At 42.5% G+C, this 22806-nt stretch overlaps 2 protein-coding genes across 2 annotated transcripts in view; one reads left to right on the top strand and one right to left on the bottom strand.

The window, feature by feature from the left end:
• Positions 1 to 377: 377 nt before the first annotated feature.
• On the top strand, positions 378 to 6361 carry LOC128300580 (alpha-1,3-mannosyl-glycoprotein 4-beta-N-acetylglucosaminyltransferase A). The gene is made up of 6 exons (XM_053036694.1): positions 378 to 628; positions 1316 to 2320; positions 2406 to 2536; positions 2605 to 2906; positions 3216 to 3477; positions 3551 to 6361. The coding sequence occupies exons 2-6, from the start codon at positions 1339 to 1341 to the stop codon at positions 3578 to 3580; spliced, it is 1707 nt and encodes a 568-aa protein (XP_052892654.1). The 5' UTR covers positions 378 to 628; positions 1316 to 1338; the 3' UTR covers positions 3581 to 6361.
• Positions 6362 to 8288: 1927 nt separating this feature from the next.
• The window catches only part of LOC128303558 (uncharacterized), a 48413-nt gene continuing 33895 nt past the window's right edge, over positions 8289 to 22806 (bottom strand). Inside the window, exons 5-7 of the mRNA XM_053040547.1 lie at positions 21912 to 22088; positions 9672 to 9785; positions 8289 to 8916 (exon numbers count right to left, since the gene is read on the bottom strand). Of these exons, the coding sequence (XP_052896507.1) occupies positions 8558 to 8916; positions 9672 to 9785; positions 21912 to 22088 (650 nt within the window). The 3' untranslated portion in view covers positions 8289 to 8557. The remainder of the gene's footprint in view (positions 8917 to 9671; positions 9786 to 21911; positions 22089 to 22806) is intronic.

Here is a 22806-nt window from a genome sequence, read left to right as displayed (position 1 = left end):
TATTAAGGTGCATTATTGTAAAATACATTGTCAAGGGTTGCTATACTTTTAGGGAAATTGTTAACACAACACAAACACAAAAAAAGAAATCATTTCCTATATAAAATTTATCTATTAGTATTGAATAAAACTAAATTAGCGTAGAATAGAAGTGAATCATAATTCTATGACACTGGACATGAATTTGAAGAGCAAGTTCTATTTCACTCGTACTCGACTAACTCCATCAATGAACCCTGAACTACACACTGTAAACACTCTGTAGAACGATCGTTGGCGCTGATATTTTTGCAAGCTGGGTCAGCTGACGGGAAAATGACAGTTGGGTAAAAAAAACAACAAAACAAAATAAAAGCCGAACAAAAAAAAACATAACACACACGCAACGACGACCATCCAAAAAACCCAACCCAAAAGTGCATTTTCTTCATTTTGGTCGTGAAAAGTGGAAAATAAGCATGAGCTGCATGCAAACGCTTTGTTCGGTGCTATTTTAGTGGATATAAGCAGTGCATGTAACGCTCCGTATCGATGCTTTTTCAAATGGATACACAATCCATGCAATGAAACGAGGCGGATGTTTTTGTACAAGTAGAAATAGAAATCATCAATAGTTGCCTGAATGGTGGTGAGTAAGTTTTATGACGCCAATTACATTTGCGTGCAAGTGAAAAATGGGGAAACAAACCACACGCCCGCTGTTTGGGGTTTATTTGTTACGGGAAATGGAAGAAAGTTGATGGGCGTTGGTTGGTTTGGCAATGAGGAACAGGGTGATCGGTAGCAGGGAGAAACGAGAGGTGATTATGGATGGCGTCAATGCAGGTGCCTTGGGTGTGGGAGGGGAGGGGAGGTGCAAATGTGTAAAATTATACCCACAGCTGATGTTGCGCAAATGTTAAACCCCAACCCAAACCCACCCCAACATTTACCTGTGACTGGTGAAGTTCGTTGTTATGTGAAACATTTCACATGTTGGTGTTGTCGGTACGTGTGTGCTTTTGTTGTTCTTGTTGTACTACAACTTCATAGTACTGGGAAGTTTGAACGAGCTCACAGTTTCCTGATAACCAAAAGCCAAAAGCTACGGCTACCAAGATTGCGCTGTTCGCAATCTTGCCCTACCGTTCCGCATTCAGGTTCTGGAAGATGATGTTAATGCTTATGTTGCGATAGTGATTGAATTGGTTGTGCTTGGACGAGACCATTATGATTGGAAAATGACCGCCTTGTAATATATACATACGCGTGGAAGCTACTACAACAACGTGCGCAAGCTTAGTCACTTGATTATATCTAAATATATTCTTTCCAGATAATATCATCTTACCGGACACCATGAAAATGGGATTGAGCACTTCATCCATGCGCAGGCGTGGCTGCCTTTACGGCATAGTACTCGTGCTAATACCCTGCACTGTACTGATCGTAGTGATCGGTACGGACTACACATCGGAACAATCGATGTCGCAACGTATGGCCGAGTTTCAAATGCGCATGCAGTACCTCGAATCGATGTACCGCACGAAGCAGGAGGATGTGGCTATCCTTTCGCAGTACCTTCGGTTGGCCGCACTAAACGGGGCCACCGTATCCGGCGGAGGCACGGGATCGACCGATGGTGCGAACGTTTCGCTCGCCAACTTGGATCTGCTCGAAGGTTTAAGTCCGGATTCGCGATCGCTCATACGGAACGTCACATCAACGAACCGGTTAGCGGAAAGCCTAAAGCTACCGACGGCTTTCCACTTCCTTCCCCACCTGCTGGACGATTCAGCTTCGCTACAACCGAGCTACATCGAGAGCAAGAAACGGCAAGGCGTTTCGATCGTGCTCGGCATCCCGACGGTGAAGCGCGACAAGCAATCGTACCTCGTGGAAACGATCGACAATCTTATTGCGAACATGGACGAGGAAGAGCAGAACGATACGATGATCGTTGTGTACGTGGGTGAAACGGATCTTGACTACGTGAAACTGGTAGCACATCAGATACGGACACGCTTTGCAAGCTACATCGATAGCGGCTTCCTGGAGATTATTGCACCGGCCGCTTCGTACTACCCAAACATGAACAGTCTCCGGCAAACGCTGAACGATTCCCAGGAACGGGTACGGTGGCGTTCCAAGCAGAATCTCGACTTTGCGTTCCTGATGGCGTACGCTCAACCGAAGGGTGCCTTCTATCTCCAGCTCGAGGACGACATACTCACGAAGAAGGGCTTTGTGACGATAATGAAAAACTTTGCGCTGGAAAAAACGGCCAAGAAAGAGCACGCGAACTGGTTTGTGCTGGATTTTTGTCAGCTAGGTTTCATAGGTGAGCTTATAAAGCGGTGTTTGGCGATCACGACGAGCAGGCGGGTTAGTTACTGAGTTTTCTTAATTGTTTTCGTCTGTTTTAGGAAAAATGTTCAAATCTGCCGATCTGCCTTGGTTAATTACATTCTTCCAAATGTTTTTCAACGATAAACCAGTCGATTGGTTGTTGTACCACTTGATCTACACGAAGGTTTGCAGCGTGGAGAAGGATGGTGTAAGTATGCTTCGTAATGGTAAATTTGTTGAACGACCGCTTAATGGTGGGGGGCTTACGCTTTACAGAAAAGTTGCAAGCAGGAAATGTCCAAACTGTGGATCCATTACAAACCCTCACTGTTTCAACACATCGGCACACAGTCGTCCCTGAAGGGAAAGGTGCAAAAGCTAAAGGATAAACAGTTCGGCAAGATACCGAACTTCCATCCCCATCGGAATCCACCGGCTGTGGTACGGACCGGTATACAGCCGTACAAATCGTACACGCTCCAGAAGGCATATTCGGGCGATAGTTTCTTCTGGGGGCTAATGCCACAACCCGGTGATCTGATCGAATTCAAATTCAAGCAACCAACCACTGTACGGAGGTGAGTGTAAATTGGCCACTGTACCTGAAAAAATGCAAGGTCTGCAACTAAGTAATGTGCATTTTGGAATCGATGGCATAAATGTCCATCTTTTTGCTCGCTACGGCAACGATCGTAAAAGAGGTTGATCGTTCCAGGTGAGGTATATAGATAACGAGTACTGGTAGAAATTATTGCTCGATTTACTTAGTTATTTAGCGCGTCAGCTAGTTCCGGAGTTACTTACGTACATTGCTTAGTTGCGGATCTACGATATAGGAGGTGGTTGCGGACCTAATAATGTCTCAAAATGTTCCCTTGTTCCGTTAGATATCTTTTTCGGAGTGGCAACTTCGAACAACCTTCCGACCGGTTTTACAATACCACCGTTGAGGTACTCCCAGCCAGTGGCAACGGATCGGCGATCAGTGCCACGCTGCCCTTTAACGTTACCAAGGATGGATTTCTCGTGGTTGGTAGTTTCAACAATTACGGCATAGCGGATGGTGTAATCGACCCGAAAATAGGAAAGCTGAAGGAGCTCCGCCTGCACGTGAACAGTGACAGCCAGAATTGGGTTATACTGCGAGAGGTAAACAAATCGCTTGGCTATAGCTAGCTTACAGTTACACTGTGTACTTACTAAACTGTGTCCCGTTTTGTAGATCTACCTGCAGAGTAACAGCGTTCGGTGACAGAAACATTACCGGATGTTGGATCCGTTCGGATCTGGCGATATAAACGCGCGTGCGGCCAGAGCACTCGTTGCAACCGGCAAGCTGCAACAGGCGCGTGTTGTTGTTACACCGCCCAAACGTAATAGCAGCAGTATAATGCTCCGTCAGCGACAGCGCCGTCGTGTTTTGCCCTCGAAACTTTCCGAGCGGAATGTGAAATCGATGGTTGAGCTACCACCGTCACCAGCTAAACCGATCAGCGCCAGAATGACAATTCACGCTACAAACACAAAAGCAACATGATATACCCGTCGTCTAGCCAACTTGCAGCATGCACCTTAATCCTTTTTGTCCAGCTTGTTTCCTGGTAGTTTTCTTTTTTGGAATGATCTAAAGGGAAACGTCGTCGTATGTACAGCGGTGATTGGCAAACATGATGTAGATTGGTAAAAGAAGAAAAAAAAATGAAAAGAAGGAAAGGAAAAGGTATACAGTGTTAGAACGTCTCAAATTGTGATCAACGAATATTATTATTGTGTACTCATGGAATCGCACAGATGATAATGGGATATTGTGTGTAGGGATTAGTTATGCGTCGTGTCGTATTTCGTATGTATGTATAATGCAATTGAACAGTATCATACCACCTCCTCGCCCCAGTTTTGGAAGTACGGGAGAGCGCGTTTAAAGGGTGTAATGTTAATAAGTTGTTTTGTATCGCTGTTGCTGTGAGTGTACGTATGTCTGTGTGTGTGTGTACATGTAAGTCGTGTGTGTGTGTGTAACTTGTTTAGTGAGACTGCTAGTTTTGTGTATGTAAAACATATGAGGAAAACCGATTGTTAAATACGTATAATGCAAATATTGCAAAGATAAGACAAACAGAGATGGTGGGAATGTTTAGCCGCAGCCACAGATGAAGATTAGTAAGGTGGCACAGAAACACACAATCATGCTTGCATACTGTTGACACATGAACAATGGAATCTCTTCGTTATAATCTCCTTCCTAACATTCTGTTGAATTCAGTAACACCTGTCGGTACTAATGCTTTCTGTTTTTATTATTCTCTCTATTAGCCACGGAAAGTATTTTACTCATTTTGAAGATTAACTGGTATGAAATTAACGCGCTTGTTAAGTTAGTATTAAGTTTACTCATTGAATTATCTATCTCAATCGGAAATAGTTTTGCTCATTATTTTTTTTATGAACGGTAGAAAGGCTTGGCCGTAAATCTGTAGCTTATTTAGCAAACGTCCATTTTAATTTAGTGTTAATTTACTTCCTTTCTCTGCAATACCTCACCCAATCATGGTATTGGAAACCCTTATCGTACCAATTTTCTATTTTACAGAAAGCCTCAAAAACTTACAAGCACAAACAAAATAAGAGAATGGAAAAGTGAACGTTTCGTTATGTAAGCTTTTGTTTTGCTGTTTTGTATCGGAGACGGCTATTGGCCATAACTTATGACTTTATAACGCATAACGAGTGCAGTACCGCGCGCCCCCAATAAGTTTGATTAACCCAAGCTCAGTTTTACCCGAACACACACCCGAAACAATATGCACGCACAGACAACTTCGTTGTGGAATAATGTGTAAAGATAATCAAATGCCTTTTGTAAAAGAAAAATTTGTAAAACAGAAGAAAAGGATAGAGGAACAGATAATTGGATAGGAAAGCAAAGCAAAGGGGAAAAAAACAAAACCGTTTCAGTAAGACTTAAAAACCGAAACCCCAAAACAGGTTTGGAAAGCCTTTTCCCCCGCATGGACGGGTTGAGTGGGAATGTAAAGGATTCATCACCTTCCGTGACGGATTGGCTTTTGTAATGTTTGCTGTGGAATCGAAATTGGTGTCCTTTACCTTTCCGTTTTATGTTCTATCTATGGTTTCGGTAGTAATTCATAATCGGGTGTTTTTTGCTAAAATTCGTAAAACAAAGTGTACTAACGCGGTTTGGGGGATATATATATACATATATAGATTGTGGCCAAGTATAAGCAAACTAATATGCTGTGTGTGAATGTGATGGAGCGTGATTAAATCTGCACTGCACCGCGTTCGTTCCTATTCGTGTAGTCTAGCGAAAGCAATAAGCCAATAATCAAACTAATGCTCTGTTACCATCCGATAGCGTGTCGTTTGTCGTGGATGTAATCGTTATGCACGGTTTCGTAGTCGTTTCGTGCAGTAATTTTCGAGCACAAGCCTAGGTGGTAATACATTACACGGTGCTCCATCCCATGTGAGAGAGACACTATTTAATTTAGCGTCCGTAACCGGTACCCGAAACCATCACTTCGAATGCGCTAGCGGATACAGTCGGACGGGAACGCCATGAAGCTGTTGAAAATACTCTTAATTTTTCGCCAAGCGTTAGTTTTTGTCATAAGCGCACAACAGCACAAAAGAACCCGCTCATGCTACCAATTGAAATCATGATGAATCTCGTACCAGTTATTCTCAATCAAGCAAAACAATGCGATGCGATGATGATACTCAGCAGAACACGTTTGCAAGTTAAGCAATGATACACACACCCTACCTAGTATTGTGTTATCTCTCAAGAAACGGCGGAGGCGTTACAAATGCGCTTGACGAGATCTGAATCATCATTCCAGATTACCTATGTTATTAGTGAGATTGAAAGCGCGATGAGGCACCCTAGCCAACGAGGTTGGGGCAATGCAAATTCAACCTGCAAACAATCCATCAATGAGAATCTAAATTTATGACGATAAACTTAAACAGAAAGAAAAACATACACACACAATGGTGCAATGGTGTCAAATAAAAGAGCTTCGTTTGAATATACGAATGTTGGTTGGTTTCATTTATCTTCACATGCTGACTGTACACGATTGTTTGCAGCCGCACCCGACTGCTCAGACAGTGTCGGCAATCACCATTCGCACTATCATGCCAACACGCGTGTTAATTAGACGCGGATAATTGGGACATCGTATCGTGATCTCCCTCGGTGATTGGAACGTGTTGGCGCGATGGGCCAACGAGCTTCGACGGTTATGGTATTATGTTGAAACCGCATGAAAAACTGTCTACTACCTGGTGAAAGTGTACTATCAGCTGGATAAATTGCACAAAAACTGCGAGATAAGAAAGAATAATTCTAAAAAAAACCCATGGAATACTTCTGCCAACAATTCCTCCCCAAAGATGCATACTTCGTGCGAAAACTGCAAAGCACTAAAGAACTTGTTATATAAAAAAACGTCCGGCAAAGTTGTACTGAGAGAGACTTGTTGAAACCTACTGGAAAACCTTCACCCGTGGATGGAAAAGAATTCGCATAAATAGCAAATTGTAAGATACATACTGATATCTCTATCGCTGTATAAGATCCGCGTGGAAATGGAAAAATCCAGAGCAATTCCAGAGCACTGGTGTAAATCTGTGCGATGCAGTTCGGAGCAATCAGCTTATTTCGGAGAATTTCGAAATATTCGAAGCAGTGCCGGATTCCTACGGAGAATATTCTTTACAGCAGGGTTTCGGATTTTCATTGGTTTCGTTGTTAATTCCTCACATCGTATCGCTCATCACTACAGCACAGTACTAGCAACGCATTCAAAGCTTACTCAGACGCAAATTAACGTCAGTTAATTTTTGTATTTAGTACTGTACGTATCTCAACTTGTCAACACAAGAACACCGGTCGGAGCTTGCTTTGTTATTCCTATTGATGAAGGGAGAAGAAACTGTTGTGAAGGAGATTTAGCACAATGGTGATGACCTGACAGAGGAATTGTGAGGAAAGATGGTTATTTGGTGATAGAATTTATGAGTCTGTGAAATTCTCTTTCTCTCTGCTAATGGACTGATGAAACGAGGTAAGCTTAAATGATTATGAAGTCAGCGCGTCGATGAATTTGCCAAAAAATTGGGATGAGCTGTGAGCTGTTAAAATATTGCTATATAGGAGGACAAGATCGTTGACCTGTTGTAGGGATAACTTCTATTATTCTAATAGAACCCACTTCTAATGGGGCCATAAAGGTCTAATCACCTTTATAGCTATTCTAATCATAAAAATTGATCTATATTTCGGGGCTGGAAGACATGAAAAATGTAGATGATGATTCCTGTTCCCATGTTTTCACCTGTATTTGATACAGGGAAGTTGATAAAATTAAAATAAAAATTGGGTCAAAGAATGGTTTTGTATATTCTACTACCACTTTAGAATATTGGAGTCAATCCAAGCAGATTCGATGAGTATCTTGTAGGTGCTACTGAAAAATGAAAAGGTCTCGGATTAACTGCATATGTTGGAAATAATAGATTGCCGAAGACACGAAGTTGCTCTCACGAAGGTGATACAAGTTTATAATTATTTCTCTTGCTGTATTGAGTGTCTTTTCTCATCTTTTCTATATTGTGTTGTTGCCACAGTATTGATCGATGTATAATAATTGCCTTATCCCAACATTGGTTACATGTTATTCCGTGTTCTCAGTGTCCTCATCTATTCACCTGGAAGTTTGTTAAACTTAATGTTTTGCATGATCAAAAACACATTAATAGAAAACGCGAATGCATTTCGAAGACTTATTCCAAAATATCGTTTTTATTAAACGTGACATGTAACACCATTTGTTTTATCCTATAATGCGTTATGCTAAGAAATTCAATATATACAACTCGTTTTAAAAAAAGGTGAAATAGCAAGAAACAAAAGTACAATAAAAAAAGTGTGTATTTAATAAAAAAGAAAAACAAATTAATAAAAAAAGGAAAGAAAAACCAACACAAAACGGCAAATGAACGTTGTAGAAAGGTAAACCACACCACCGAAAGGAACAATGAAAAAGAATATAAAAATAATGATAAAATATATATAAAAAACAAGTAAATTAAGCATTATCGTTAAATTACAGTGTAACAACCCAGATAACGGCACTGCCAGAACCATCCCACGTGCAGCGGTACAGCTTTAGCGCCGTGGAACTCCATGCCATTGGACGATTCAGAAACTTGCGATCGAATGACACCCCGCTTGATGCAACGCTTGTTGTGGGCGACGGTTGTCGACGTCGGTGTAAACCGGTACGTGGTGTGTTCTGCTGTCGGACGCTACATTATACCATTCCGCCGTCACACCGCAGTAAGGAGGAACGTTCTCGCGCACAGCGTTGTTCGTCCACCGACCGGCCCGTACCGCCCGGACGTGTGTGCCGTCCTCGGCTAGGTCGGCCTCGCGCCACCATCGTACGAACAGTGGTACGACCGCTAGGAAAGCCAGCAACCACAACATTTCCAAACGGTCCCGGTACGGTATCGTTGATGAGCTGCGATGCTCGTGATACATAGCGGCCGGATTATCACCTAACGACGTCCCAGACACACCATGTCCGGAGTAATGGTGGTTGGGAAGCAAAAAAAAAACAACACACGAGTAAAGTGTGATGAAAATTACACACACATTTTTTAAGCAGGAATAAAGTAACAAATAAAGTGATAAAGTGGGAAAAATCGGATTCGGTGTTTGAATGTTCATGAACGGTGAATGCAAAAAAAACGGAACAATTATATTATATCGTGTTAAAATGAGTGAGCAAATTATTATGTGTTCGCTTTGTGTAGGTGAGTTGCGTGGGTAATTAAACTTTCCACAAGTTGCTGCTGCAGGAAAAGCACAACAACTGAAACATATAATTTGCGTGCAAAATAAAAAAGAAAGATGAGAAAGAAAAAAAAAACACACACACATAATAATAAAATAAGTAAAAAGAATCCAAAACATGCACAGCAGAAAGCTGCAATGGACATAAATGGCGATGCAAACAGGGAGAGCAAAAACCGGAACTTGGCTTGGGATGGAAAACAACAACAGCAAAAAATGGTTGAAACGAATGAATAAAAACACAACAAAACACAACCAAACACACACACACAAATGACCCAGTAACGGAAATTAAAAATGCTCCGGTGTCAAAGTTTCATCAACCGAACGCCAAACCGGACAGGATTGTTTTTTTCTTAAATCGTGGGAAAGTTGGGGAAAGTGACGGGGATCGGGCGGATTATTATGACCACCACCTGCAGCACAGGTGCAGGGGGTGTTGAATGGGGGGACCTACCTTTGAATATATGTACAACCACGCTCGCTGGCTGTGAATTGCTTGGAACGCAGGTGTAATTTCCCGAATGCTCCTTGCTCGCCTGACTTATCGTAAGTTCCGAGTAGTGGAAATCTGTAAAAAAAAAATCAGAATGAGAAAATTGTGCAACAGCAGTAAGCAATTGTGGCCAGTTAGTTTCGGTGAATTTTTGATGACAGGGCAAAATCCTGGCGGACCCACGAGACGGTGATGCGTCATGCTTGTGCAACCGAAAACAAACTTTCGCCAGCAAGCAAAAAAAAAAAAAACAGTGTGGACCCAATTTTTGGGCGAATCGAGCCAATCAATCCGTCTAGGGAGAGAGGTGGGTTTTGTTTCTTATTTGTTTTGATGGGGGTTTGAGGTTTGAAAAAAAAAGGAACATGAAGGTAATTTACTTCTCTATTTTTGTTTCCAGCAACGCTAACAACGCACAGATTGGTTAATTTTAGTGTGCGAATTCGGTGTACCTCGACCGACAGTATTGCGACGAAAGCAATGAAACTGAGCGCGTATCAGGTTTCCTTTTGTGGTGAAACGTTGGAATTTGTACTTCAATTCAATCAACATTTTCCCGCAACTTGCACGGTTGCCGCACACTCCTCCGGATGGCTATAAACGCTAATTGAATCCACTTGACATTTACCCTCGCTTCACGAGGACGTCTAGTTCCTCTGCCGAGAAACGGATTCTTTCAACATTTTAACAAACTTGCACTCAGCGGGCCAATGGGATGATAAATTGGCAACTGGCACAAAGTAATAGCAATAGTTACACGGCAATCCGTGTTAGTTTGAAGGGTGGAGAGCTCGCGCTATTCGCATAAATAACTCGTAACCGTGTCACATTGAAAAGAGTACTCTTTTTGCTAGGACTTCGACGTCATAGTTTAATAGATAACAGATTCCATCATCTCCACAGATGTTTGGAGGGACTTTTATGAAGAGTTCAGTATTTATGTTACCCAACAACGTGCCAAATCCTTGGTTATACTGTTTAATTATTGCTGAGTCTTACTGCCTTGATTCCGCCTCGTGGTGTGTGTTGGTAGCGTAGGACCTTGTCTAAAATATCATCCCGACCAGTCCCATGTTTGCAGGACTCCTACTTTCCAGTTAGGTGTAAATTAAGTCAAACAAAGCCAGTAATAATTGCAGGCCTTTCTAGACCTCATAAGGTTACCGATAGACAAGATAGACCAAAGAATGTCATCAATGTTTGAATTAAAGGTTAGGACATTACACAAATACAAATTGTAACGACACCAGATGGTAGTAGATTTTGAAGATGTACTACTTGGTGTACAGACACTGAACGACTATTGCATGCAAACTATCGCTAAAGCCTTCAGACACTGGAAGGCATCTTTCAGTGCTAAATCTTTGTTTTGTACATCAGGCAAGCCATAGAGCTTCAGACAAGCCATATTGATCTAAACCACCCATTTACAACAGCAGTATGAAGAGCTTTCGGTCATATGCAGTACGATACGATTGTGGTACAGTAAGAGATCATATATGAAGATCATGCAGTTAAACAAGAACTCTGGGGAAATTCAATTCAGAACGCGCAAGATTCTTACAAAATTTCCAGACCGAAGCTCTTGAAATTCCAGGTCGGAGATCAAAAATTCCGTCCCACTTCTTGTTTGAACGTAGCCTTATACTAACTTATCATCTACAGGCAGTCCCCGAGATACGCGGTTCCTCTTATACGTGGTTTTTGGAAATTTGACAGGTGAGTTAATTTATAGCACAACATTTAAGCAAAAAGGTGAAAAATTTGTCGAAAATACCTTCTTTTGTCATATAAAACATTTGTTTTTATGTGATTTAAATATATTCTTTCAATCAATATATCCTTTCAAATCTAATTTCGTTTGCATCGCATCGTCTAATTTGTTCAATAAATTAAGTGTAGAGAAGGGAGTCGACTCTTTGACTTTCAAGTATAAACAATTCAGATTTTTCCGCGGTTATTGCGGTTCGCTATAATAGCGCATCTTGGTTACTGCCTGTATATGGTAACTTGGTAAAGATCGCTCCTATTCAGGTTTGAACTTTCAAGATATCATGTAACGAATAGTACGGTGAAATACTGCTTCACTTTAACAATACACACGAAAATATGAAAATATGAGAAGCGTACTCACTACAAGGAATTTTTCGTCTTAATGGATAATCCGTAAAAAAGATCGTACATAGAGATCACCTAATGATCATGGCATTAATGATGCTGTACTATATCAGATCGCTCACATTAAAACTATCAATAAACTTCTTTAACTCCACGTCTAATCTGTTTCATTTCGACGTGCCTTTGAATCCTTTATCTTATTTAATCAATAAAGTTAACCTCTCTTATTGTTAACTCGCTCAACATTTTTATCTAAAAGAGTCTTTAGTAATCATGTTAATGTTCTTAAAGTAAGTGACTACTTAAAGTAAGTGATTAGCCTGTTTGTAACAGAATAAACGTATAATAGCAACACTCAATTAAGCACAACATCACAAACCATCGGTATATCCCAGCTCCGTGATAATGATAGTGCAGGTTAGGGAATAACATGAGCTCAGCTAAGCATTTCTTATCGACATGCTATCAAAATAGATTATTTAATTAAACATGAGCATGTACTGGCCCCCCAAAACTCTGCTTGTAAATGCCTTGCTGAAAGTCAGCTATAAATCGTAAGTAGTACACCCAATACGTCTTACCAAATTCACGTTAGTACAACATTCTGCAGATAGTCATAAAAAAGAACTGATTCATCGTGCACTAACCACACATGCATATTGGCCACCCGCTCAAACAAGGGACGTTACAAAATCGTTTGATTTAGAGAGCTTCCCGTTCGCTTGTGATGTGGTGCAAGTACCGGGGGGGCCCACAGTTTTACAAGCGATCCTGACAGATAGGCTCGTTAATCTGTACAGCATCTTACGGATCTCCTGCCAGCGTCGATAACCGGCGCTATGTTTCGGTTTCCCTGAAGTTCGGCATCTCGCCTGCACCAAGCGATGTCGTACAAAATTAATTAAAATAAATGCGTTATAATGATCATGATCAAACTCTTGTCTCGTGCGGAAATTGGGGCGCATGAGGTAAGGCTGCTCGAACAGCTGCGAGTGTGTGGCAGCTTACGGTTAGAGCTTGTTGGCGAGGCGGGTTTATCACGTTTAATCTGCATATTCATTTCTGCAGCTGCTGCGCAACCTCACCAACGCCAAAGTGTGGCCGCACTGCTCTCCGGCATGAAGCGGGCAGCAAACGGGTTTTTAGGTACGAAGTTGAATGCAAATTTTGGACAAAAGGCCATCATTTATTATAAAATCTGCACAAGACACATTTGCCAGCTCCTTCCAATTCCGATATCATCAGCTGGCCATCTAGACGCGACCCAAGCCCCGAGTAATGGGGGCAGCACGGTGCTTGGTGGGGAGTGGGATGAAATGAAAAAGGATTTTGTCCATGTGCATCTACTCGAGTGCCTTCTTCATGGTTCATAAAGTCACTCTGTCGAGGTACGATCTACAATCCCCTACCTACTACACTACGGTAGTAGAACCGTACTGCGTGGAGATGTACAAGTTGGTACCAGCTCCAGCTAGCCCTTATCTGCATCGTGCAATATCCCGGTACACTTCCGGCTTGGTCAGCCGGTGCAACTGGCGTTCATCACAAATACCATCACGAAGAGCGAACCACCACCACCGCTCGGACCCACTCGTGTGTGTGTGGGCTATAACATTGGCCATATTTCATCGAGGCGACGGTCTGATTCTTCCTGGCACTATTTTCCCTGCTTTTCAAGTAGATTTGTGTAGTCCCGGGTGTGGGCGTGGATGGGTGGATGGGAACCTCACCCAAGCTGGGGCAACCGAGGATGGCATGGTACGGCAGGGTCAAAAATTCATTTTAATAAATGTAAGGAACGCAGTACACCCGCCATACACACACACACACACCCAGTAACCTTAACGATCTACCAACGCAACCCCCTTTATGGTTGTACAGCCGAAACCAAACATGCAACATGCTGGAAAAGCCTTGCAACAAATATGAAGAAAATCTATCACCACGGCCATGATATGTGAAATTGTGGGGCCCATGTCAGCAGCATGACCGTGCCAAACGGCGAGTGAAGAGTGGCCCTTACCGGCCGGCCAGCGATGGGAAAATGTTTATTTTGATACTTCAACTTCTTCAACCACAGCCGGCCACCAAAAAACCCGGGGGCCCGGGGAATGGTTTGAATGATATAGAGATGTTTGAAGTAAGAAGACAAAAAAAAAGCGACACCATCACCGAGTGCCGAGTGCCTTCTTTCCGGTCAGTAAACAGACAATGGGGCACATGAAGGGTGTTAACAGACACAATGCACAATGATTCATGGATGTTGTTTGTTCCGAAAGAAAAAAAAAACCGAAAGCTAACTTCTTCGTTTAACGTTTGTTCGGTCAGTGTTAGTTTAAGGATATCACGTGATGTCAATATTTCAGTCCACCCCCTCCACGGTGAAGGAGTTCGTTTTGACCTCCAGTTTGTTTCTTAAAAGCTGTTAACGCCATTTTAAATATATGCGAAAATGTTTAAAGCACTCTGGTGCTGGTTTCCTTTCGGCTAACTATTGTGCCGCACAAATGCCGTTTGCTTAGGATTTCCTCTGCTTTGCTCACATAATCAATACAGCAGAGCAAAAGGGGATAAGCTCGTAACGCAAGCGTAACGCGAATGATGATGCCACCGTGGAAAAAGGGCTGCCGCCTGTTTTGCAGCACCGACTGTAGTCTCATTTTAAAATGTCAATATCGTTGCTATCTAATTTCGTTGAGTGCTTCCGCGTACAAACGGTCCGCGGACTCGGTGACTAATGGATTGGAAATAAATGTTGCATAACGGTAGCAAATGACGGTGTGCGCTACGGTGTGTCGATTGCTGTCCATAAATCAATTACCAGCGCGCGCCTGGTGGGGGGGGGGGGGGGGGGGGACGTGGTGGTAGCACAATTGCATAATTCTGCGCCCGTGCATACAACATGAAGCGACACGGATAATCTGTATTGTAACGGCCTGACTAATGTAATCATGGTTGTGTTGCATTGTCGCCTCATTCGCCTATATGATTATGTGCAATCCTTCCCTTTGCGTAACTACAGTGGAAGCTTAATAGTGACGGTGCTTTGATAGTGCGCGGTTGATACCGTGGTTGAATAATAATAGTTTGGTGTGTGTGTGTAAGGGTATTATTAAAATGGCTAATAAATGGATTAAGAAGGATAATTTGATATTTGAAATTTGATATTTGAAATTTGATATCTATTAATTGCATAGTCCACCACGATACGGCTTAAACGAGACATAATTTTAACAGGACGGGGTACTCTGAATACCAGACAGAACATTATTAATTTTTTGAACCGTATTGCGTGTTTCTAAATTCTCTATAGATAATCAGTCGGTTTCGTGTTGCAGTTCTAGTAGCGTTTAGTCTAAGTTTTTTTAAATAATCGAGAGCGTCAATGGTGCCACATAGCACACCTGCAACAAATATTGCGTGAGCGTTTCTACGTCTGTTCTCTAGCGTTTCTAATCATAGTAGCTTTTGTTTTCATAGCTCGGAATGTGGGCATGTAATGATAGACCCACATTCCAAGATAGGCCTGACTAGCGCACAATATAGGGCTTTTATACAAGTAGGATCGTCAGAGTCTCTCGCTACCTTAAAAATCAATCCCAGTGTCGCAATATGTCATTATGGTGTTGCAAAAAATTAAGCTTAGCGTCTAATATGATACCTTAGTCCCGTATTTCATCTTTCCGTTATATGTAAATTGAAGAATTGATATCGAAACAGAAGGATACAAACAAACAAATCACAAAACATCACAAATTCCAAGATGTGGTGCCAGGTGTTCTAGCGAAAGATCAATTCCGATCAATTCCGGTAATTCTGTCCGAAGATTATCCAATCTGACGACCATTGTGATCTTTCTGTGGACAATGTTTTTTTCAAATATTCGTTTAGTTACTCAGCAATTTCTTTAGCTACACAAAGTTTCATTACATCGGAATATTTGATGATAAGATAGAGCTATTGGCATTGAAATTCTGATAACACTGTAGCAATATTTGGTAACAATCATATGCACAGAGTTTAATCAGATCTTTGTTTCTTCATTTATTTATTTATTTTGATAGGAAAAGACCTCACAAGTTGGATCGTCCGGTGTCATACTACTGACATAATCATAGGAACCTGGTGAGCCCAACTGACGTAGGTGAGTAGCGTCATAGTGAGATTATCGTGTGACTCATAGTCGGTTCATTGCTCACTAAGTTGTCCAGCCATAGATGTGAGAAAATATATTTCACATAACTGTGAAGTCGGGATGTTAGGATGCTCATCAATAATCGTCTGAGTGACTTGAGAGGCGTGAGTGACTTGAGAGGCGTGAGTGATTGAGATAGGCATGAGTGTGTATGTATGAGAACGAGTGTATGAGAACGAGTGGATGAGAACGAGTGGATGAGAACGAGTGAGGGGCTATATAAGCGGCGTGCGCTTGGGAAGGGACAGATTGGTTTTGTACTTCGAAACGGAATAAAATTGGTCTCAAAAAAGGTTAGCGTTGTTTCTCTAATCTTTACATGGGGGCTCGTCCGGGAAGTGGATAAACTTTCCCATTGACCATTAAGACGTTTTTGTGTGAAAATTGTGACGCTTATGAGCAAATAGTGTATCGTGAGGTTCATTAAAACACTGTGAGGAGAATTGTGCAGGCTTTCTTGAGCATTTTTGTGACGTTCCTGAGTGGAAAAACTGCGAGGCTCTTTGAAGCAATCTGTGACGTTCCTGAGTGGAAAAACTGCGAGGCTCTTTGAAGCAATCTGTGACGTTCCCGAGTGGAAAAACTGCGTGGCTCTGTAAAGCCAATACTTTGCGAAGAAGCTGCGGGTAATTGCATAATGGCTACCGTACAGGAACTTTGTGAAATTTTCACAAAAGTGGGGCTTACGCGCGAATGCGAGAAGCTTGCGCTGGATTCCACCGGTGGGAAAGTGGAAATGGCTGAGCGAATATTAGAATATCAGAAAGTGATGGCTTCCGCAGGCAGCGCCGGTACGTCCAAGAGTGGACATAGTGCGAGTTCAAAAGATCACAACCGTTCGCAAAAAGAAGGTGATGTCCAAGCGGTTGATAGTGATGAAAAGGAAGATGAAGTGGATCGCCCTTTCAAGGACAACGACGACGAGGTTGATGATTCCGATAACAACGATGATCCTGGTGACGGCAACGCTTCCGATGATGAGCTCTTCCAAACAGCTCTGCGAACATCATCTCCAAGACGGTCACGTAGAGTCTATACGTTCCGTGACATGGAAGATAGCATCGAATCGTTTGGAGCGGAAGACGGTCAAGACGTTAAAATTTGGCTATCTCACCTCGAATCCGCGGCAAAATCAGCGCGCTGGGATGATGAGCAACGGCTGATCATGTGTCGCAAAAAGCTGACTGGAGTGGCGCGAAAATTCGTGTTTTCGTTGCGTGATGTGTCAAGCTATGCGAAGTTGAAGAGAGAATTAATAGATGAATTCGCCCCCCTCGTGCGATCGAGCGATGTACATCGCATCCTTTCTGGTCGAAAGAGAGGAGAGGCCGAGACGATGCGTGAATACGTTTATGAGATGCAGCGAATCTCGAAACAAATCGATCTCGATGAGCCTAGTTTGTGTGAGTACATCGCAAACGGAGTGACGGATGAAGATTCTTACAAATTTCTCCTGTATGAGGCACGAACGGTGCGAGAAATGAAAGAGAAGCTCAGAACTCATGAGAAGGTTCTGAACGCTAAAAAGAAAAAAGTGTCGGGCAGTAAAGAAGATGGTAAGGAAGGTAAGCGAGAAAATTGTTCAAGCAAACCGGACAATAAGAGAACAGAACAAAGGTGTTATAATTGCGGGAAAAAAGGACACCAGGCCCGAGATTGCACATTAGCGCGAAGCGGTCCGAAATGTTTTTCGTGTCAGGCATACGGACACAAGTCCAACGAGTGTACGCGCAACAAAAGCGTGGTTCCTGCGAAAGTCAATGTAGTAGAAGAAACCGAAGGAACGATCGATGCTGTCTGTAACGAGACAACAATAAAGGCTTTGTTCGATAGCGGTAGTAGCCAGAACCTTATGACAAAATCGTGCCACAACAAGATCGGAGGTAACGTGCTTAACAATACCACGATGTGTTTTCAAGGTTTTGGAGGCATGAAGACAAAAGCTATCGGTTTCTTCGAAACGGACATCACAATAAACAGCAATGTGTTCCGTGGAATGAGGTTCTTTGTGGTGCCAACTGAAAGCATGTCATATGAAGTAGTTTTGGGCAGGGATTCGTTGAACCATTTTGGAGTTACAATATCGACAACCGGTGTGGAAATAAAACCATGTGATACTACGAATGAAGTCCTTACAATAATGTGCGAAACGGAAGACGATCTCGACGTTAACCCACGATTCGCCAAAGAAGTGAAAAAAATAATTTCGGGTTATAAACCGAGTGAAGAAGTGAAGTGTCGCGTGGAGACAAAAATCATATTGCATGATGATACTCCTGTGCGTTCCTCACCAAGGCGGTTCGCACCGGGTGAAAGGGTCGTTTTGGAGAAAACGATCGATGAGTGGTTAGCGGCGAATATTATTAAGGAGAGCATAAGCGATTTCGCGAGTCCTGTTACGCTGGCGCGAAAGAAGGACGGCACACTACGTGTGTGTATAGATTATCGAGAATTAAACCGCAAGATGGTGAAGGATTGTTTCCCGATGAGAAACATCGAAGATCAGATTGATCGGTTGAAATCGGCAAGATTCTTTACAACGCTTGACTTAAAGAATTCATTTTTTCATGTCCCGGTAGAAACCTCGAGTCAACGATTTACTGGTTTCGTTACCCACACGGGGCAATACGAGTTTCTGCGGACACCTTTCGGGTTAGCGAACAGTCCAGCGAGTTTTAGCCGATTCGTGGCTGATGTGTTCCGCGATTTGATAAAAGACGGACGTATTCTAGTGTACGTGGACGATCTGATAATTCCTTCTTTAGACGAAGAATCAAACCTAAAAACTCTTCGGGAGTTGTTGAGAGTTGCGAGTGAAAACGGTGTACAGTTTAACTGGAAAAAATCTCAGTTTTTGAAAAAAGAAGTCGAGTATCTCGGGTATGTGATAAGCGGTGGGTGTTATCGCATATCGCCAACCAAATTACGATCAGTGCAGAGTTTCCCGGTACCAAAGAACGTAAAGGAATTGCAGCGATTTTTGGGACTAACTGGATATTTCCGAAAATTCATTGCCGGGTATGCGACGATTTCCAAACCTTTGACGAACCTTCTCCAGAAAGAAGTTGCGTTTGAGTTGGGTGAAGCGCAACGAAACAGTTTCGATGAGCTGAAACGTTTTTTGACCACCGATCCTGTGTTGAGGATTTATGATGAAAACAGTGAGACTGAACTACATACAGACGCGTCCAAATACGGTTACGGAGCTATACTAATGCAAAAGGGTGATGACGATAAGTTTCATCCGGTTGCATATATGAGTCAACAGACATCTAGTGCCGAGAAAAATTATAGTGCATATCATTTGGAGGTTTTGGCAGTAGTTCGTGCGGTTGAAAAGTTTCGTGTTTATCTTTTAGGCCTAAAGTTTAAAATAGTGACTGATTGTGCGGCCTTCAAGCATACTTTAAAGTCTAAAGAACTATCGGCTAGAATCGCGAGATGGGCGTTAATGCTAGAAGAGTATGAATACGAAGTAGTCCATCGATCGGGATCATCGATGAAGCATGCCGACGCTTTGAGTAGAGCACCAGTGATGATAGTCGCACACGATCCAGTGATTGAGGCTCTCAAAAGATCACAAAAAAGTGATGAACGTGTTAAGGCAATAATAGAACTGCTGAAAATTCAAGAATATGAAGATTACGTTATGAGTGATGGTTTACTGATGAAAGTGGTGCAAGGTAGGGAACTTATCGTTGTTCCAGCAGAAATGCAAAGTGAATTAATTCGTAGAGCGCACGATAACGGTCATCTTGGAACACGTAAGTTAGAGGACATCATACAAAGAGAATTTTACATTGCGAACTTGAGTGAGAAGGTGAAACAAATCATCGCGTGTTGTGTCAAGTGTATTCTATCCGAGCGGAAAAGAGGAAAAACGGAAGGATTATTAAACGCGATTCCAAAGGGTAACACTCCGTTTGACACGTACCACGTGGATCATCTGGGTCCCATGGATAGTACGGAGAAAAGATATAAGTATCTGTTTGTGGTTGTGGATGCCTTTAGCAAATACACATGGATTTACCCGACTAAGACGACGAATTCGTTTGAAGTTGTTCAACGACTTAAGATGCAGAGCGAAACATTCGGTAATCCGAGGCGTATTGTGCACGACAAGGGAACGGCTTTTACATCGAACGATTTCAAACAATACTGTGAAAATCAAGGTATCGAAAGAGTAGAAATCACGACGGGAATTCCACGAGGTAACGGACAAGTGGAAAGAGTGAACCAAGTGATTGTTACTATGCTGAAGAAGTCTAGTGTGAACGATCCTAAGAAGTGGTATAAGCACACCACGAATATCCAAAGATGGATAAACTCCAGTCCGCATCATAGCATCGGTGTGTCTCCGTTTGAAGCCATGTTTGGCTTACCGATGCGCAACGAAGGAGATCTTCGCTTGGGCGAGCTAATGGAGGAGATTCGTGTGGCCCGGTATAACGACGAACGAGAGAAGATCCGTGCAGGAGCTAGGACTTGCATCGACAAGGCGCAAGAAGAGCAACGCAGATCCTACAATCTGCGAGCACGACCGGCAACCGTCTACCGAGAGGGAGATTTGGTGGCTATCAAGCGGACGCAGTTCGGACCAGGCAGGAAGTACGCTGCTGAATATCTTGGACCGTACAAGGTGACGGATGTTCGACCACACGATCGGTACAATGTGGTGAAAATCAACGGTGAAGGGCCACATACAACCTCGACGGCGGCGTCGCACATGAAACCGTATCGGGTGTAATGCAGAAGAGGTCCTCCGGGGCGGAAGGACGTGTCGAGGAAAGGCCGTGTGAAGTCGGGATGTTAGGATGCTCATCAATAATCGTCTGAGTGACTTGAGAGGCGTGAGTGACTTGAGAGGCGTGAGTGATTGAGATAGGCATGAGTGTGTATGTATGAGAACGAGTGTATGAGAACGAGTGGATGAGAACGAGTGGATGAGAACGAGTGAGGGGCTATATAAGCGGCGTGCGCTTGGGAAGGGACAGATTGGTTTTGTACTTCGAAACGGAATAAAATTGGTCTCAAAAAAGGTTAGCGTTGTTTCTCTAATCTTTACATAACTATTTCTTGAACTTTTGTGAAATTTATTAATAAATATAAAAAAATACATGATGTTTTTTTTTTGCTGTACTGCAAAAACTGCTCGGTGTTTGATTAGTTTAGTTTAAAATACTGAAGTTCGTAGAATTATAGCAAGAACTGACAGCTTTTTGACTAATTAATTCTCCAACATTTCACAAACTATAACTATATGTTAAAATGGAAGCAATTAGAATTGGTTTTACTAATTGAACAAAATTAAAAACGAGTTTTTTCGTTCGACTAAATGATTAATATTAATAACAAAAACGTGATTAATAGCAAAACCGTCTCTCTGTCACTCTCCCTGATACTTTATGACGGTAAGTGATCCTGCCGACATACACAAGCTGCATAATAAAATGGATGCTGTTCCATCCTGTGCCGGCAAATGGGAAAACTATCGAATGTGGAACTGTTGTTTGGCTTCCGGATGGCTTATACACCACTCTAGTGCAGGATGTGCCCACCGTACAGGGAATACCTGTTGCCACCGCACGGATGCTGGGGACAAGCAAGGATCCAGTGGTACTCGCATTATAATACCATTATGGAGTGTTTATCCAATCATACTACTTGAAAAGCTATTTCGATCAACATCAACGTCACATCGCAACTGTTCGCGATGGGTTCATGATGGGGCCCATGATGTCCCATTATGGAACACACTGTCGATGGTCGTGCGTACAACAGAATGAGGCCAGAGAGAGAGCGACAGAGAGTGAGGTGATGATGTTTAATGAAAAATCCTTCCCAACGGAGACACACGGAGCACAAACCGGGCACAAATACACACTTACCGGCTTCGGTGGAAACGTTGATGCCCCGGTCGAGGTCATAGTTGATCATGCGGTTGTTGTGGTACCAGAAAATGAACGCCGACGCTTCCGTGCTCTGTACCACCCGGCATATCAATTTCAGCGTCGAATCAGGTGTCAGATACTTCACTTGTGGTCCAACTATTTCCGCCCGTGCCTCTGCAAAAAGGAAATGACAATACGTGAAGAAGATGAATGGTGTATATAGGTGCTAATATAGCAAAAGCAAACGGAGCAGCTTCAGAGAAGAGCAACAACCGTTTTATGTGTTTGATGTCGCTTATGGGAGATTTCTTTGACCATATGTAGTGCTGGATGAAGATGACAACGTTCTAACGTGTGAATTGAGGTTTAGAATTGGAGCTGGCAAGGCTTGCTTTTCCAATTATGTGGCTTATATTTAAGGTGGTAGCACACTCAGGCGGTCTAAAAACAGGGTTATTTTGGGGATATTTTTAGGTAATTATAAATGTTTGTCAAAAGTGGAACCCATGAGTTTGTTTTGCTGTTTTTCGACTACAAAAAGCATCATTTCTGCAGCCTGCACTTGCCGGACTAGTGGTCACTCTATAAATTGTAAATATAAAAGTAATAGCAAATCATTCTGTTCCTATAATTATAATAAATGTTCTATCGTCATACTAATAATAATAAAATAAAATAAAGTGCTATTAACATATTTTTCCAACATTAGAAACTTCCAAAGAACTTTTTAAGATATAAAATAAACTTGCAGAGTCTATTATCCCCTGAATGATATACACTGGACCCTTCTGGTTATTTTTTCCCTGACAAACCCTGAGTAATGGATTGACGTTCCCGCGTAACGTTCGCCGAATGTGGGCTGGGTAAGGATCAAAAGCCTACCATTTATTAG

The sequence above is a fragment of the Anopheles moucheti genome, chromosome 3, assembly GCF_943734755.1.
Source record: "Anopheles moucheti chromosome 3, idAnoMoucSN_F20_07, whole genome shotgun sequence".
Lineage (NCBI taxonomy): Eukaryota > Metazoa > Arthropoda > Insecta > Diptera > Culicidae > Anopheles > Anopheles moucheti.
The sequence above is the reverse complement of the archived record's forward strand: the minus strand, read 5'-3'. Positions and strand labels throughout refer to the sequence as shown.

Bases quoted from the DNA above. Each gene is read 5' to 3' on its own strand.
- LOC128300580 (XM_053036694.1), top strand. From the start codon at position 1,339: ATGAAAATGGGATTGAGCACTTCATCCATGCGCAGGCGTGGCTGCCTT. The intron at 2,537-2,604 runs GTAAGTATGCTT...TACGCTTTACAG, and splicing joins GCAGCGTGGAGAAGGATGGT to AAAAGTTGCAAGCAGGAAAT. The intron at 3,478-3,550 runs GTAAACAAATCG...CCCGTTTTGTAG, and splicing joins ATTGGGTTATACTGCGAGAG to ATCTACCTGCAGAGTAACAG.